Source organism: Dipodomys ordii, unplaced genomic scaffold, assembly GCF_000151885.1.
Source record: "Dipodomys ordii isolate 6190 unplaced genomic scaffold, Dord_2.0 Scaffold486, whole genome shotgun sequence".
Taxonomy (NCBI): Eukaryota; Metazoa; Chordata; class Mammalia; order Rodentia; family Heteromyidae; genus Dipodomys; species Dipodomys ordii.
Genome location: NW_012267702.1, coordinates 9,932 through 28,767, shown reverse-complemented (window position 1 = coordinate 28,767; position 18,836 = coordinate 9,932). Strand labels below are relative to the sequence as shown.

Below are 18,836 nucleotides of genomic sequence, written 5' to 3'. Positions count from 1 at the left end.
GTGCTTTGCCAGGTGGCAGAGTGTCTTCCTTAACTGAATATGTGCTCACTAGGTGTCAGTTGTCTTAATATATAAGGAAGCCTCTGTTGCTTTAAGCTGTGTCAGGAGAAGGAAGAGTGAGAGCCGAAGCCACTTGAAGGGCTCCGTGTACAGAAGTGGGGAATCTGATGGCAGAAGCCAAGGGAATTGTACCGGCATCTCCTTCTCATGTCTCCATACATCTCCCTTCCTCACTTCTTCAGTCACACAGTTTCCCTGCTTTCAGTCCAGACCTGACCATAGCATGGGCTACAGCTCTTCTGTTTCACTGGGGAAGCAAGGCAGGTGTTGGCAAGGCTGCAGCACTGAGTCCACTTGGTTCGGAGGTCCTTATGACACAATGCCACGTTCCGTCCTCCATTGTGACATTCTTTTTGTCACAGTGCATGCACCTGAAAGGCACGAATTTTCAGGAGTCTTTCTCACCACTGCCCTTTCATCTGTTGAATTCTGGGACCTTGTGCTCGGTAGCCTTTACTTGCTCATAACAAACACTTTACCACATCTCTGGCCCAACTTTTGCCTACTGGTTACATATGATTCTCCCAAACTTTTCAGTCCTGGCTGGCTTTGGTCCTCAATCCTCTCAGCCTCAGCCTCCTGAGTAACTAGGATTACAGACATGAGTCACTAGCATCCAGCAAAACTACTTTTGAAAAGTGGACCTGTGGCAGTTCACTCCATCAGCTCTTCCCCGTTGGTTCATCACCAGGACTCTTCAGTTGCACCAAGAGAATTCCAAAGAAAGCCCTTGTAAGCAACTTGCTATCGAGGGGAATAGGAGACTAAGAGAATTGCAAGGTTCTCTTACAAAAATATATTTGAGAAAAGGGAAGATGAAGAAACACTTATCTCTTAGGAACCCCTCAAAAGTGACATATAATCATCTCCTGCGGCTCTGTGTGGAAGTCTCATTCCCCTTGAGAAGCAAACATCGTCCTTTCTCTAACCCATGGCATCAGACTCTGCCATAGCTGTTTTAGCACCTTTATTATTCTCATGGTCAAAAGCAAGCCTATAAGCAAGGACTAGCTCCTTCCATGGTACTCCCTGCAGGTCAGAGGCCAGTGCTTTCTCCATAGAGCTCATTACTCATGGGGAGACAAATAAAAAAGACTCTTGATTATGTAATGGCACACTTATCAATGTTTTCTTCATTTCTTATTGCTCTGAACATGGAGTAACAGAGAAAGACTAGAATACTGACTTTAACCTTGCATTCCAATGCAATTGAGGCTTCTGGTTGCTTTACAGAGTCGATACGTTGGTTATTTCGAAACCATCCGAAATGTATGTAACTGGCAGCTACCATTGAAGAAAATACTCAAAATTACCAAGATTGTCATTTACTCCATTCAAGGTAAGCGCTTTAATTTAAAATGAAAGGATGGGTTGAGAGATGAATGTTCTACTACTTGAGAGCAGTTTGCTCATGGTTATGTACATAGATGATCCTAACTCACAGCTGTGTGAGTTTCTCCACGGGAGAACTCCTCCCTCCGGAGCTGCCATGACAGCTACTCTCAGATGCCTCCCTTCTTCCCTTGCCCATTTCCACTTGAGGGGAGGGCTCCATCTCCTTGCCTTCTCTTCTCATTGTTCCTGGTCTCAACTTAGGTTACACTTTTCAAGGTGGAGCCTTTACAGGAGAGAAGACCCATGAACCCTATCGACTGCTTCTTTCTCAGACCAACTTCTCATTCCTGGTTCATCTCAGCAATGCAGGCCCTGTATCATTTTCTCCTGTAGTCCTTCCAGAGAAGATTTCTTCTTAGCACTCCGATCTTTCTTTTCTCTCTTTCCTCTGCCTCCAGACATCTCATCCCTAACACGTCCATCAAGACGCTTTACTTTATTTGTTGCCACATAAGGCCAGGCTATATGCTAGCATTCACCATGGGTTGTCAGCAGAAAAGAGAAATAAGTGCATAGAGTCAAAACGCCAACTACAAGCTAGGTGTTCCTAAGACTCAAGCCTAAGGTCCTAGTTATTTGAAAGGCTGACATCTTTAGGATCACAGATTAAAGCCAGCCCAGGCAGAAAAATCTGAGTTTCCATTTCCAAGCAAAGGAAGTAGAGTTGGAGATATAACTTAAGTGAAAGAGTGTCAGCTAGGCAAGCTGAGCAATCTCAAAGCCTTGACTTCAAACTCTGGCAACAGGAAATGGAAAAGTCAGACATCATTTCCAAGCACACAATTAGGTACTGCAGAGAAGCTTCCTAAGGGGCAGCACTTGTACTCACCCCCTTTCCACACCTGAATCTCCATGAATATGAAAAGAGTTGGGAGAAAGTGGTGTTTTACTAGAGTCCTTTACCTACCAACAAGTTACTGCCTACTTTCAAAAACATGAGGCTGCCTAGTTTAGGCATCTCATTATTCCTGGAATGATAGGCACTTAGCACCATATCCACAAAGTTGTTCCACTGGCCTAGCTCAAATAATCTTCCCAAACTCAACCTTCCAAGCAACTAGGGTTACAGGCATGAGCCACTGATACTTATCCACTCTAGCTATTGTTGAGATCAAGTCACATTGCCCCTGCTGGCCTAGAAAAACAGTGAGAGAGGTTATTGCTTTGAGGACAAAGACCTAAACAGGTAGAAGATGGGTGAGACACAGAATTTTCACTTCATTTTTTTTCTTCTACTTTTTACATGATGAAATACATTTATGTGGTTTTAAATTGTTTACATATGGGGGAAATTAAGAGCTTAAATCCATGTTCTTGTTATGCAATAAGAATTGGACTTAGTTCTACCTTTGATTCATTGGTAGTAGACATGGATAGAATGAAGTTGTGCAACCAAACAGGAGCGAGGGAAATGCAACATAAAACCTTGCTTCCTCCCAAAACTCATTCACATAGTGGTAGTCAAATGAAATTAACAGAAACCAAAACAAGACAAAATGAGAAGAGCAATCAAGCATGGTTAATGGGCCTTTTTGTGTCAAGGTGAAATTGGCAGGCTTGAAAGGAAAAAGTGAATTGTGGGATCTGAAACCAGGTCTTGGAGGAAATGCTAAATGAAGTGGGGCCATCTGAACTGAGGAAAAAGGCATAGGTTAAACACTGTTGGCTCAAGCTGGTTATCCTAGCTACTCAGGAGGCTGAGATCTGAGGACTGTGATTTAAAGCCAACCCATATAGACACCACTCTTATGACCAGTTAATCAGTAAACAGTCCAAAGTGGAGGTAGAACTGGTAAAGTTCCACCTTTTCGCAAACAGCCACAACAGAAGACATGAGGCCCTGAGCTCAAGCCCTACTCAAGGGAAGTAAGTCAGGTCCAAAGACACAAATTATGCATGTTATCTCTCACATGGAGAAGCTAGATCTCTTATAAATCAACAGTGAATGCATATGAGGTTGTTTACATGTGCACACAAACATATTAAGGGAAGTATGGTATTTGCATGATAGAACTCAAATGGTGTAATTCCTTAGAAAAATGAGCTCATGCTGCAACAACGTGTGTGCCAGGAAACACCAGTATCTTGAAAAGCATGTGGCGGGGGGGAGTTAGAAAGGAGGAGAGTAGAGGAATGAGGACAGGTAGAGGAGAAGACAGTCATAATATTTCATGTGTGCCCTATGAAACTAGGAAACTTGAGAGAAGGATGGGTTGGGAGGGATCTGAGACAATGATGAAGGGGTTGATATCCATCAAGATGCCTTGCACTTATAAACTGATTTGGTAATGGTAACCCCTTTGCACAACCGCTTCAAGATAATAAAAATACAAGTGAAAAAAGAAAGAAAGGGCCATAAGACTATTGCTCTGAATACTTGCCCTCCGTTTTCTAGAGATGGATTTAGAAAGTGGACTTAAATTAGGGCAAGTGGAACTTACATTACTATCATACAAGTCTCAGGAAAGCATCCCATTAGCGAGAATCTTTGTAATTCCCTTATATGTTTTTCCTTTTTTCCGGAAAGCTGAAACAGTAAGAATTTATCTTTCAGAAACTGAACATGCAACATGTATGTTTTTGTCTCTTTCTCTCTCATCTTCTATAATGTGAGCTGGCATTGTTTTCTCTCTTTTTAGTCCATACTGTCAACTGGCAAGACAATTTGCTCTGTACTCTAACAAGTCTATTTTTTTTAACCTTTTATTCAGGCATAGGACAAGGAGACGGGAAGGACCTGAATATTGAAATAATACTTCAGCACAGGACTGTGCTTACTTGCACTCTACAAACCTGCACGGTGAGCAAAAGCACATGAACTGAGAAGTCTAGTGTTTGTTGCAAAGCACTCAATCCAACAGGCATGCTGACCAACCCAAACCATCACTCACCACAAACAGACCCATGCCACCTTCTGGTCACCGTCCAACTTGCAGTTGCTTAGTTCAGATGCAAAGCAGAGCCTAGTTCCAAACAGTTCTTGTAAGACATTTCTCAAACTACGCTTCCATTTAGTGCTCCTTTGTTTTCACTTGCCCACAAATGCTAAGAATGTACCCAGGAATCAATCAAGGTTTAATTATGTACATCTGGTTAGCATTTGCTCTATTATCTTCCTTTTGATCTTTTTAAAAAATAATTTCTTAGATAGCTCTGATTCTCCAATTTAGGGTTCTTGAAGATCACATTGGCATTTGTAAAAGTGGAATGTTGTAACTCCAAAGTAGGATGCAGAAACTCTCCACTCAGTAGTATCATCAGGGATTCTAACTCAGATATTCTGTAGGATGTCGCCTTGAGACATGGGGAGAAAGCATATGGACTGAGGAGATACCTCTTTACCTCCAGAAGTAAGGGGAAACATTGTTTAAGTGAAATGTTGGAGAAATGATCAAGACTGTAGACCTTTCCTGGAAGAAATTAGCAAGTTTCCTTTGGACCCAAAAGTTTAAAAAATATTTCCCAGGTTCTTCTTATAAGGTCTCTACACAGACACATACACACACACACACACACACACACACACACACACACACACATACACACACACACACACAAAGTCCTGGAGCTTGAACTCAGAGCATAACTGCTGTCCCTGAGCTCTTGTGCTCAAGGCTTGTGCTTTACCACTTGAACCACTGCTCCATTTCTGGCTTTCTGGAGCTTAACTGGAAATAAGAATCTAATAGACTATTTTGTCTAGGCTGGCTTTGAACCTTGACGCTCAGTTGTCAGCCTCCTCAGTAGCTGGCATTGCAGGCATGAGCCTGGTATCTGGCTTCATTGGCACTTTTAAAACTGTTATTGATTCCTGTTTGGCTTCAGTTAGAGTACAGCATTGTCCCATTTGTTAGGAAATGGAAAGACTTGGAAAAATTTACATTAAGTGAAGTAACCCAGGCCCAAAGAAACATAGGTCCCATGGTTTCCCGTATTTGCAATAACTATTATATGTCTGAGACAAACAGAAACTCTCAGAGAAGTTGATGTTCGATGAAATGAACCCCAAGATAAGAATTCAAATGTTTCTTTTTCTTTCTTGCATTTGTTTCCATCATATTTATAAGATGATTTCTTTGTTGCTTTGTATGTCCCCCCCCCAGGGTATAAGCCCTGCTTTCACTGTATTTGATGTTGATATAATTTGTGGAGGGGAAGGGAAAAAACACACTCTTTTAATAGGGTTGCAGGTGGACCCATTACAACAATGAGATGTACAAGATGTTATGTGGAAAAACGAACTTTACAACTTTGGCCGAGTGAGGAATAGGGGGATGGGGCTGGTAGGGGGCTGTAGGGGTGAGGGTGGAGAGGGGAACGGATGGTATGGGGAAACAACGGAGGAGGCAACAATGCTTGATAAGAAATATACTCACTATCTTGCCTGTCTAATTGTAACACCTCTGTATGGGATTTTCACAATAAGAAGAAAAAAGAAAAAAGAAAAAAAATAATCCTTCCTATTGAACATAAAAGTGCCTTCTTGAAAGAAGGTAAAATCCAATGATTCACATTCAACTGTAATGTTCACTAGGTAAAACCCCCATGATAAAAATTTCTCAGCTGTGCTCTAATGTAACTCTGAGACATTTTGAGCTCATGTAAACAATAGTTTTACAAGGTAAGAAAAAATCATTACCACTTATTTCTATAGGAAATGACTGGTCTGTGAAACTAAGAGTACATATTGGTTTTAGGATGCTTGGATGAAGGAAAATGAATAGTTATCAACAGCTGCATTGATCATTCCTAATTCCATGTGTTCATTCATAGGTTTTACATGATCCTGATAAAAACAGGGCAATATTTATTGTCCCCAACTGCCCGGACTTACAAAATGATGTCAAAGTGAGGTTTCTGTCAACGGTGAGTCATCAAGAATTCTCTATGATTCTCTTGTCGTCTGGTCTTTTGAATGATTTTGGTTCAAGATTGCCTTTGCTGCAGTTCTGGACAATCCATTTCTAGAGGAGGGGAGGAAAACAAAACCAAAACTATCACCATTTCTACTACACATAAATACTTTTCTTCACTTTTTTCTGAAGTGTATGTAATTGATATCTAAGTTTCAAAACCAAGATGCTAAAAACAAAAAGGTATTGTTTCCACTGCCCAGCAATATGAACAGTTATATTGTGTATCTTTTAAACCCATTGTGATCAAAGTGTGCACATATTCCCCAAAGTGATAGACATTTTACTTTCCTGTGAGTTGATATGTGCTATCATTATCTATTAGTATCATTACTATAACAGTGTGCAATTTCTATCGATCACAAGTAAAATGCCATGACTATTCTTCTGTTTGTAATGACTCTCTAGGAAGTCATCTGTCACAACTATCATTAAGAAACTTAAATTTCATTCTCTATGCCTCCTTCATTACCTGCTTACCCACTACTGAAGGGTATTGAGATGGTAAATATGCGGAAGCAGGTGACCACTGGGGGTAGTCACTCTACTGGAATGCTGTCCCTTGGATAAGAGAACCACTGTGAAATCTTGCTCAGATAGTGGTCTCTAAACAGAAACTGTGATTTCTTCCCTGGCTTAGGGAACCTTGGGAAGAACTAGTTTTAGTGATGATCAAGGGTTAAGATGTAAAGGCACATTTGTAACAATTGAGAAAATTTTGGCTCACTTTGATGTGTTTTGGGCCATACTGAGTTAAGAACTCAGAGCCTCACACTTTGGCTCGCTTGGCTTGCTTGGATAATCTCTATCACTTGATCCATGCCTCCAGCCCTGCTTTTTACTGGTAATTTTGGAAACAAAGTATGAGTTTTCTGCCCAAGCTGTCTTGGACCCTCCAGAACTCAGCCTCTTGAGTAGCTAGCTACCATCAATATCGATGGTTCATTATTCAAAGTAGCTGCTGGTAAGAGAAATAGATGTGTCTTCTGTTTCTTTGAGCATAGTCTCAAGGACTGTCTCTGGACAACAATCATAAATTCTAGCTTTGTTCTGATGGGGCTCCAGGTGAGATGGTTGTGGATGCTGTACAGGTGTCTTTCATAGGATGGTTGTTTACCCTGTTGGCGAGTAGTTTAATGCCTAAGTGCCCCACTGGTGGTGACCATTCGACTTTCTCACAGGAAATTGGTTTGTGCTGGCAGATGACCAGTGGCTCTTCTCTGCCTTGTTGTGTTTTTACTTTCTTTCTAACAAAGTGATCACTCTAGAAAACTCCTGAAAACAGGGCAGGTGTGCATGCTGGTCAGATAAGGCACCAATAAAACAGCATAACAAAACACAGGAAATAAGAGAAACAGTTTATGACAGAGAAAGGACAAGACAGCATATCTCCCATGGCCAGTGGAAAGAGGAGAGCCACCCAGGACAAACTGATACCTGACCAGTGGTGGGGAGACCTTGGTTAGTGCTGTAAACACAGGTAGTCACTAGGATAAACCTTCCCAGGTCCCTGGGAGCATGGGGTCACTACAGCAATTACATTGTATCTGCTGTCACATGGAGAGCTGGTCACCAGAAGAAGGGTGCTTAGGCCAGATATGTGGGTCAGAAACGGTTGGGGGTGCTGTGTCCTGCTTCTGGAATGTCAGTCCATCATACATTCAAAATGAATACAGAGGAAATAGAATCGATGAAGCATTAACCAGTATATGTTTGGGTGTGTACAGGTATAGGTCTTTATTTGGTGCTTAGGACTGTGGAGTCAGATTGGAAGATCCTTGTCTATATTTTCATGGGGAAAACATTTCACAAGTGGACTGGGTACCGTGTGGTAATTCTATGTTGAATTTCCTGAGGAACCACCAGACCCTTTTCCACCATGACTTGGGTGTTTTTTAGCATTTGGGTAAGCATGGCTTGAGGGACTCCAGTGCTCTGTGGTTTTCCTTAATTTTCATGGTGATCCTAATGCGTGTGACATTAGAAGTCAATATTGCCACCACTTGGATATATTCTCTGAGGAAATGAAATGTCCATTCAAACCCTTGGAGTTGTTTGGTCTGCTTATGTTTTTATCTGGCTTTGGTTTTTGAATTGAAAGGGTTGTGAATTCAAGATGCTCACCAGACACAAGATTTTCAAATATTTCCTTCCATTCTGATGCTCTTTTTTCACTCTGATCATGTCTTTTATGAAATAGAAGTGAGCATGTTTATATTTCATGACACTAATTTTGACACTTCCTATTTTTTGTGAAAAGATTTCTCCTATAGCCTCTGAGTGCTTTGTTTATAACAGAATGCTGCAATTGACATATACATAAAGGAATAAGGAGGGAACTTCAATACCTTTGTAATCATTAATTGGTGGTATCCATTTTGTTATAAAAATCACCTTTATCTTTAACCATGTGTTTCTTAGAATCTTCCTAACCACTACGACGAATGCGCCTTCTTTTTCTGGTTCCACGCTTCCATGATAGAGGGAAACAGGTAAGGCTATAATGTAATCAAACAGAAACTGTTTCACTCTCATGTCTGTTTCTAAGGTATATTGGCAAATCTTTTTGCCCACTGTCCTCAGTTCATTTTCTACAAACATAACTCCTGAGCAACCACCTCAAAGCTCCTACAATAGGGCAGTGTGTCACTTAAAATGCAGTTACTCAAACTGTAGGGATGACCAAATTCTCTCGGGCAAGTGCACATCTGCTCAGTTCCGGGAATATGGCAGGTCCTCAGAAGGTGCCAATTGACTGGGACATGATTGGTATGATTGGCCTAGGGAGGCATTAGCTGGTTTCAAGCTGCTATTGGCATATTTCCATCTAGGACAGAAGTTTTAAGACCTGATAGGCATTAACAAGACACAAAAGCCTTCATCAGATAGCCCCCATAGAAATCCATTCTCTAATGATTGAATTGATTCATTGTTGCCAAGAACCTACTACCTTACCTAGAAACTCATTTCTGAACCTGCAAGTTCTCAGCTTCTCAGGAGGATTTGTCCTGTGGTGATGAAAAGAAAAACACTTTCAAGATCATTCAGATCAGAGATGAAGTGCCTGTCCTCATTTATGTGTGAATAATACTAGTTGTTACATCCAGGGTCACTCTGTTCTTCAAATCGGCACTGGGCCTAATAATACTTCAAGTCTAGTAAGACAACACCAAGAAAGTCTCACTTCTACAGATTTGCAACTCACAAACAATTTGACTTGGCAAAAAGTAAACTCTGCACTTATGGGAACTTTTTTTTTTAAACCAATTTCTCTAGTTGTACACAAAGTGTGTGAGGAGCTAAGACCTCAACAAAGATAGGGCCTTTACTTGTTGCTACCTGTGAAACTGCTTCTTGTTAAAGCATAACTTTGTCCTTTCCACCACCATGATCCCCGTAGAGATTATAAGAACATTTGATCCAACTTTTGTATATGTTTCTGGAAAAACTGGTATCATTTCATACCTTGCTTTTGTAAAGCTGTTTCACAATGATGAGGTGGTTGTTTAGACAAAAATAGCAACTTCATCACATAAGGGAGATATAGCCACACACAACTGGCTCAATGGCCAGTTATCCTAGCTATCCAGGAGGCTGAGATCTGAGGATCATAGTATGAAGCTAGCCTGGACAGAAAAGGCTGTGAGACTCTCATCTCCCATGAGCCAGTGAAAAAGCCAGAAATGCAACTGGAGCTCAAGTGATAGAGGGCCAGCTTCAGCAGTAAAAGCCAAGTGTGACCACAAGGCTCACTAACCCCAACCCCCATTACCCACACAAAAGAAACAAAACAGTATTTAATTACTGGCTGTCATCATATGCCCAATGTATTTCGTGGTAGTAACTTTTTCAATTATAAACACTTTGTTTGCTCAAACTAGTATCACTAATTCCTTAAGAGGCATGTGGTGACTGATATGTTCATTCCTGAAGATTAACGTATTGCAGATCATACCAAAGAGCTAGAATGGGCCAAGTAATAAAACAAGTGGGGCTTAGATCCTGGTTGCAGCCAGCAAGTCTCTTTCTAAACAAGAGTGTTCTATTGAATGACTTTTCTGTAAGCCCTAAACTAAAAGGTAACGCCTTTTTCTTCCTATCCTTAGACTTTATTTAACAAGGAATGAGCTGGATAATCCTCATAACAAAAACACCTGGAGTATATATCATCCCGATTTTGCTGTCGAAATGATCTTTGAAGAAGTATTTTCATAAGAAACCACCTCTATATTCCCCTATTAGTTTAAGTCTTGTATATATTAAATAAATTACGTATTGTTAAGTTATCTGCGCATGTGTGTGTGTGTGTGTGTGTGTGTGTGCACGCATGCTTGCACTGCAACTTGAACTCTGACCCTTAATTTCAGCTGATGCTCTACCACCTGAACCATGCTTCTACTTCCAGCATTTTGCTAGTTTATTCAAGAGGACAGCGTGGATTATCTTTCTTCCCTGGTTGGCACTGAACCGCTGGCCTCCAGACCTGAGCCCCCTGGGTAGCTTGGATTATAGGTATGAATGACTAGGGCCCAGCTTCCCTGCTGTCTTTCTTGACGTCATGTGCTTCACACTGTCACTGTCTACTATTGAGATCATTTGGGAACACAGCATATATAGGAACAGTGTGGAACAAGTTTTAAGAACTTTGAAACAGCTTATAGCTCTCTGAAATTTATGATGCTAACACTACGTGTGCACTCCTCTGTTTTTTCACACCTGATTTTCTTTGCTCTGGTTTATGTTTGACATGTCTGATTTATGACCAGATTAACTGTGTGATTCACAAACAACCTCTTCTCCTACATCAGATTAGCAGGAAAGTTTTAAAGCCAAAAGACAGAGATGTTTTACACCCTTTTTACTCAACCCCAACATCAGGCACTACACAAGGGATTAATGTGACAAGCCTTCTTTGGTTACACATGACACAGACTTGGGAGGGCAAAGGGATTTTTCAGACACAAGAATACATCTCAATTACTTAAGGTTTTTTGAAATATCAGAAATCAATTCAAAGATCAACTCTGCTCGCAGCCAACTGCACATAGGCCTCAGAAACACTGTAAAGAACTAATGTATAAACAGTGCTTAGCCATGTGGACACATAGTCTTCATTACTTTCATTATAGTACAGATTGGCACTTTAAGTCCCTTCACAGGGCCACTATTTGAAGCCCATGATTCCCCTTGAAAACAGTTCTATGTTAATGTGACCAGAATGATATTCTTACTTGACTGGATTTGCTTTCATTAACATAGCTTCACCGGGGCACCTTCTAAGTCCCAATAACAACTAGGTGATTCCATCTCTGTGCAAACATTAGGATGGGTTTGCATAAATGACCACGGCTACGGTGTCACAAGGCAATAAATCCCACAGGACCACCATCCTGCACGGCCCCTCACTGACAGAAACTCATGCAAGCAAGCTCACTTAATCCTGAAACCTCAGCACTGCAGAAAGCACACTCTATAAAGAATTCATGAGGATAATGGAACTACGTAGATAAGAGCAGCTGGCTGGCAGTCATGTCGGTCTCCATCAGAGCACTGCCCCACAGCCTGTTCAGCCTCTGTGCAACTTGCTCAATCCACAGCATAGGGCAGTGAAGATCTTTGGGGGAGGAACAAGAAAGGAAACTGGTGAGGGCTAGCCTGCCTTGCAAAGACCACATGGCTGGGCCACAGCCTGCAATCCAGTCAAGACTGCAGACTCCATTCAGAATGCATCTACAAGATGAATCATACTATTTTGAAGAGTACAAAATCTGGAGAAAATCCGCATGCCTACCATGAAACTTTGTCAAGAATCTAGAAGCCACACCAAGGGTACAGACACAATCTCTGAAAAATCTAGATGCCTATTTTACTTCCATTATAAAAACAGTAACCTGTTAGCACATGGTTCAGGAGAATTTTTAAAAAGGACCTTACTTCTAGAATTGATAAAGCAATCATTTATAACCATTTGCATGAAAAATGGTCACTTCTGGGTTTTCGGCTACTATTTCTGTTTACAATGAGAACAATGAACCTGAGGTGTTTCGCTCAGTCCATACCTATGCAAACTGCAAGGGTTTATAACATACCTTGATTCAGAAATCACACCCTGTTAGAAGTGTATCTGGCCCTTCAGGTAGGTATGTATCAGGCCACCATCCACATTGTTTATTACATCAAGGGCAACAAAATGTGGCATTTTCTCTTGCAGTACAGTTATTTGTACAAGTTTTATTATGTAACATAGAGGTTCTTGCCAAAACTTTTAATATTTAGGGCAGAAGAAGGGAGGACATAGGCAAAATTCCTAAGAAATCAAGTTAATTCTACATTATTACTGTGCTCTGTGAAACCAGGAAATGAACAGTACTTCTCAAAGCCAGAAGTGAAGCTGTAGCTTAAGTGGTAGAACACTACCATTCACCCAAAAAGCACAGATCATGCACACACACACACACACACACACACACACACACACACACACACACACACAAAAAGGAAAAACAATATATTTCAGTGGAATAGAAGATCAAATTTATTACTATACTTCAACAACTACATTAAAGAGTTATTCATAAAAATACTCAAATACCTACATGTGGGGCACAGGGGCAGCAAAGATGGCGCTGAGAGGAAGTTGAGTGGGCAGAGCCCAAGGTGTTTATGTTAAAATCTGACTGGATACCACAACCAGGCAAAGTGACATCAGTGCATGAACAGCTTGTGGGCAGCAGGGAAAGTATAGAAAGCTTAGGCGCATGATAGGGGGACTGCTACAGTGATTGGTTGGTTCCTTTTCCTCCCCTTCCATGCTTAGCGGCTTTTTGTTTTAATAAAAGTGCTTGCTGTGTGGTAATAAACAAGTTCCTGCTTGACTTGACTCCCTGCTGCCTCTGACTGTCTCCAAGGCTAGGGGGAGCTGGGGAATGGGCAAGCGGTGCACTTACCTTTCCTTGGACCCTGTCCGTCTTCCACTGGATGGACTGAGACTCAACACCTAAATTTATGGGGGGACCATGAATAATAAATCACACTGAGTAAGAACTCTTCACAAATAAATGCATTTAGTCTTCCGTTCAATTATTTCTGATTTAACAAAAGACAAATGGAAAGTGTACAAAATTTGATGTATCATAAAACTAGTAACAGATTCATGATTTAGACACAACAGAGTATTCTAAGTCATGGATAGCACCCCAATAAGGAAGTCCACTTCTCTTCCCTCTTTAATCATCATAATGATGGGCAGATTCTGGATAAAAGCCAAGAGAATCAAAACGCCAAATCAGAAATAATGTTCTTGGGCAGTTCAAATGAATAAGTCTCCACTAGCACTGTCTTCCTCCAGATCTGCTATGTACCATAAAAAATCTAATGTGTGTGCATGCGTGTGTCTGTGGGTATGTGTGTGTGCTTAAATTTGTCTTATGTTAACTGCTGAAAAGAACTTAAATATTTAAAGCCCTGAATTCAAGCTCAGTACCCCCACAAATGTTTGTGCACACAAACTCACTCTCTCTCTCCCTCTCTTTCTCTCTTCCACTTAAAATACACCTAGAAGCAAACCAGGGTAGTAATCAATAGCCTGAGCTCTGGAATTAAACCAGAAGGTTTGGTCTCAGCTGTCCTGTGAGCCTCAGCCAGTCAAATTCACTGGGTTCCTGCTTCCCCTATAACCGGGCCACAGTAACAGCTCCTACTCCATTTGCAACATCCCTGACACTGCTGGCTCACAGCAAGTGCTTAGTAAATGTTAGCTGCTGTTAGTATTTGCAAATTACACTTAGATACTCACAAAGGTACTGTACCTTTGTGGCTATTGTCTAGACTATACTCCAAACCTCAGTTAAATCTGTTGAAAATGAAACTGTTCAGTCTGCACAGTTCAGTGTCAAGGTCTCTGCTCAGTAAGTGAATGGTCTTGGGGTTGATTGCCAGCACCAGCCACACACACACACACACAAACACACACACACACTCACACACACACACAGAAAAAAAACCCACCACATTAATTCACACAAAACTGCATAGAACACATACAATAGATATTCCTAGATTGATTCATTTGCTAATTCCAAGAACTAGGGATGATATTTTGATTACTGTGCTTTTACCACACCTTCTTGAGTTATGTATCTCGGAAAGAACAACATACGGCCACAATATACCAACAGCACAAGGACCTGCACATATATCTTAATTCTTAGCTTTGAAGGAGGAGTGGGCTCTGTCACTGATCAGGAAGGTCAAACACAGAGCCCAGGACACAATCCAATCTTCATAGTTAATTTCAAACCGGTTAACTGGGAGAAAAATATGAAATCTTGCACAAGATATTTCATTTAACTGCTTCATAAGTGGCTTACTTATCCACAAAATGCCTATAACATTTGATGTACATAATGTTAAGAACTTGGTAACAGTTTTAAGATGCAGAAAACAATTGTAGGTTAGCTTGTAAATGTCAAAGTAAAATATTTTCTCTGCATGTTTATCCCTAGAATGAGTTACAACCTATCAACTGTGCAAGTTATAACCCTGTTTTAGGCTTTCTAATTTCCCTTACTAGTACAATTTCCCTTAGCAGTACTATTAACTTGGTAACAATTTTATTTTGTTTTTTATGTAAGCATCATTAATATTTTCAATTTTCACAAACCCCATGAAAATACTGTAAAAGCATATTTCAATACATTGGGACAAATTATGCACTTAGGTAAATGCAACTCCAAAGGAGTAATTAAAAAAATCCATCACTCATTTCCTTCCCTTTATTTCAGGGGAAGAGTACAATAGTAGAGATGGAACCTGGAGCTTTGCACTTGTACATGGCAGACAAATGTCCCACTCCTGAGCCACATCCCAAGCTTCTCCTTTCTTTTCTAAATGCTACCTAAATGAACTCAGAAATGAACCCCCAGGCTTATGGCTACCTAATCTTTGACATGGAAGCCAAAAAAGTGGGATGGAAGAATGAGAGCCTCTTCAGCAAATGGTGCTGGCAAAATTGGTTACACACCTATAGGAAGCTAAAGTTAGATCCTTATGTAACACCCTGTACCAGAGTCAACTCCAAATGGATCAGAGACCTCAAGATAAAATCAGATACCCTGAAAACAAACAGGAAAGAATAGGAGAAATTCTAGGGCTCCTTGGCACAGGACGAAATTTTCTGAATAAAGACCCAGAAACACAACAAATCAAAGAATGGTGGGACAAATAAATGGGATTGCATGAAACTGCAGAGCTTCTGCATGGTGAAGGACATAGCTAGCAAAATCAGTAGAAAGCCCACGGATTGGGAGAAGATCTTCAATAGCCATGCAACAGACAAGGGCCTCATACCTAAAATAGACTTAGAACTCAAAAATTAAATCCCACAATGACAAACCCTCCAAGAAACAACTGCCCCATTAAAAGTGGGCTAAACACTTAAAGAGGAAATAAGAATGGCCAATAGATACATGAAGAAGTGCTCATCTTCTCTGGCCATAAAAGAAATGCAACTCAAAACAACCTTGAGATTCCACCTCACCCCACTTAAAATGACTATAATCAAGAAATCTAATAACAACAGATGCTGGAGGGGATGTGGCTAAGAAGGAATGTTACTGCACTATTGTTGGGAGTGTAAACTTGTCCAACCACTTTGGAAAGTAGTATGAAGGCTCCTCAAGAGACTCCACATAAAGCTCCCCTATGACCCAGCAATCTCACTCTTGGGCATTTACCCAAATGATCACAAACAAGGCCACACTAAAGCTACCAGCACAACTATGTTTATCCTAGCATTATTAACCATAGCTAAGAGAGGGAACCAACCCAGATGCCCCGAGTAGATGAATGGATCAAGAAAATGTGGTATATATACACAGTGGAAGTCTATGCTTCCATTAGAAAGAATAACATTGCTCCATTCATAAGGAAATGGAAAGTCTTGGAAAAAATTGTATTAAGTGAAGTTAGCAAGACCCAATGAAAAATAGGTTGCAGGATTTCCCTCATTCGTAAGAACTAGAATATGTCTATGATATTCTCAACTGGAGATCTCAATAACCCAACTGCTTAGTGCATAGAACCATAGATAACAAAGCATATCAACATGAACTCCAATATATGGAAACAAGAGGTTCTTATTAGGCCCCATATGTAGTTTATTTTTTTTGTTTTGTTATTTTCTTTTTCATTTCTCTTCCTTCTCTATACCTTGTGTTTTGTATATAAGATTATTCAATATATGGAAGGGAAAGGGAATCACAGAAACAGCAGGTCAAAGGATGAATCAAAGCAACATTGATACTCACATGACACTATGTTTCATATCAACATTACAAGGTGGGGGAGGAGGGGCACTGGGAGAAGTAAGCATACAGTTAATGAGGGAGGGGAAAACGATTAAAAACAAATGTACTCTCTGCTCTCTCTGCTCCTTTCTATCTCTTCTCTAGCTTTTCTCTTTTCTAGCTATTTTCTCTCTTTTCTAGCTCTTTCTCAGTTCTTTCCTTTTCTTCTCTTTCCCAGGTCTTTCCCAGGCCTTTCCCAACTGTGTGGAGGGCAAGATGGCCTGATGCCAGCCAGAACAATGAATAAACTTACTCCTTTCCTGAATACCACATGCGTGGTGCAGTTCTTACTCGGCTACCTCTTTTTAAAAACCTAACAACAACAACAAAAAAAGAAAAACAAATGTACTCATTACCTTACTTATGTATATATAACCCTTTGCTCAACACCTTTTCAATAAAAATAAAATATATTTTTAAAAAATGAGAGCTGGAAATGTTAGGGAAATACAAAAAATGTCAAGGTATATAAACTCTCAGGATAACAAGGACAATAACTTTAAAATAAATCAGTATTTTCATTAAATGGACATGAAGATTATTAATGAAATCCTGAGGTGGTCAGACCACATTTACAAAACCAGAACTTGAGTGTGAAATTCACCAATACTCAACTGAGGCCAGCTGAGCAAAACATAGGGCTTATGGTTTACTTACAACAGTTTTCTGCTTTGAGTATTTCATTGTAAGCAATAAAAACAAATATATGTTGGTGTTGCTCAATTGGTAGAACACTGGCCTTGAGCAAAAAAAAAGCTTAGCAAACAAAAGCAAAAGGTCCTGGGTTCATCCCCAATCAAAAGTAATATAGTTTGTCAATGAAAATACACTTTAAAAAATCATTTTTCACTCTTAAGGAAAAACAAAAAAGCACAAAACCAATTTGCCTCTGATCATATAGTATTCATTTGAAAAAACGAAAAAATATATGTACAAAAAGACTTATAGATGAATGGTTCATGTAGGTGCAGTAGCTTACCTCTATAATCCTAGCTACCACACAGGAGGCTGAGAAAGACAGTATTGTGGTCCAAGGACAGACAGCACAAGCAAAGTATTCACAAGAATTTAACTCACTAAAAAGCTGGATGTGGTGGCTCACATCTGCCATGCCCGCTCTGTCAGAAGCACAAAGAAAGAGAGTTGAAGCACAAAGAAAGAGAGTTTTAAAAAAAAGAATACCGCATGAATTTTGTAGTACTGAACATGTAAGTTTCTCTAGTGTGTGCGTGCTGCTTCACCAGTAGTGTTGAGGCTTGAACTCACATCTGGGCATTGTTCCTCGGCTTTTCAAACTCAAGGCTGAAACTCTACCACTTGAGCCACATCTCCTATTGTGGCTTTTCCTTGGTTAAGTGGTGATGAGTCTCAGACTTTCCTGCCCTAGCTGGCTTTGAATCTCAATCTTAGATCTCAGTCTCCTGAGTAGCTGGAATTCCACGTGGGAGCCCCCAGCACCCAGCTTTCTTTTCTGTCTGATAGTGCTGTGCTCAGACAGCACTGACTGCCTTCAAAACATGACCAGGCTGCTAGCTAGTGGCTCTTGTCTGGAACCCTAGCTATGCAGGAGGCTGAGAGCTGAGGATGGAGGTTCGAAGCCAGCCCAAGCCGGAACGTCCATTGAGATTCTTATCTGTAGTTAACTGAAGAGGAGAAGGGAGAAGGGAGAAGGGGGAAGGAAGAAAAAGGAGCATAGAAAAGAGACTAGAACAGGAGGAGGAGGAGGAGTGGTACTGGGGGAGGAAGGAAGAGGAGGGAGAAGCGGGAACACAAACTACCATGGCTGGAAGGAAGAGGAGGGAGAAGCAGGAACACAAACTACCATGGCCGGCCCGAGTCAGGCCCATGGGACCCCAGGCGCAGGAGGCCGCAGTCCCAGGGGACCGCAGTCCCAGGGGACCGCAGGCCCAGGGGACCGCAGGCCCAGGGGACCGCAGGCCCAGGGGACCGCAGGCCCATGGGACCCCAGGCCCATGGGACCCCAGGCCCAGGAGGCCGCAGTCCCAGGGGACCGCAGGCCCAGGGGGCCCCAGGCCCAGGGGACCCCAGGCCCAGGGGACCGCAGGCCCGGGGGGCCCCAGGCCCAGGAGGCCGCAGTCCCAGGGGACCGCAGGCCCAGGGG

The 18,836-nt window shown here is 41.3% G+C and overlaps 1 protein-coding gene across 1 annotated transcript in view; it reads left to right on the top strand.

The window, feature by feature from the left end:
- Window positions 1-10,583, top strand: part of LOC106001847 (phosphatidylinositol 3,4,5-trisphosphate 3-phosphatase TPTE2-like) — a gene marked incomplete at its 5' end in the record, with an annotated part of 58,380 nt that extends 47,797 nt beyond the window's left edge. Inside the window, 5 exons of the mRNA XM_013036809.1 lie at window positions 1,294-1,399; window positions 4,167-4,255; window positions 6,229-6,321; window positions 8,790-8,860; window positions 10,475-10,583. Of these exons, the coding sequence (XP_012892263.1) occupies window positions 1,294-1,399; window positions 4,167-4,255; window positions 6,229-6,321; window positions 8,790-8,860; window positions 10,475-10,583 (468 nt within the window). The remainder of the gene's footprint in view (window positions 1-1,293; window positions 1,400-4,166; window positions 4,256-6,228; window positions 6,322-8,789; window positions 8,861-10,474) is intronic.
- Between the last annotated feature and the right edge of the window lie 8,253 nt (window positions 10,584-18,836).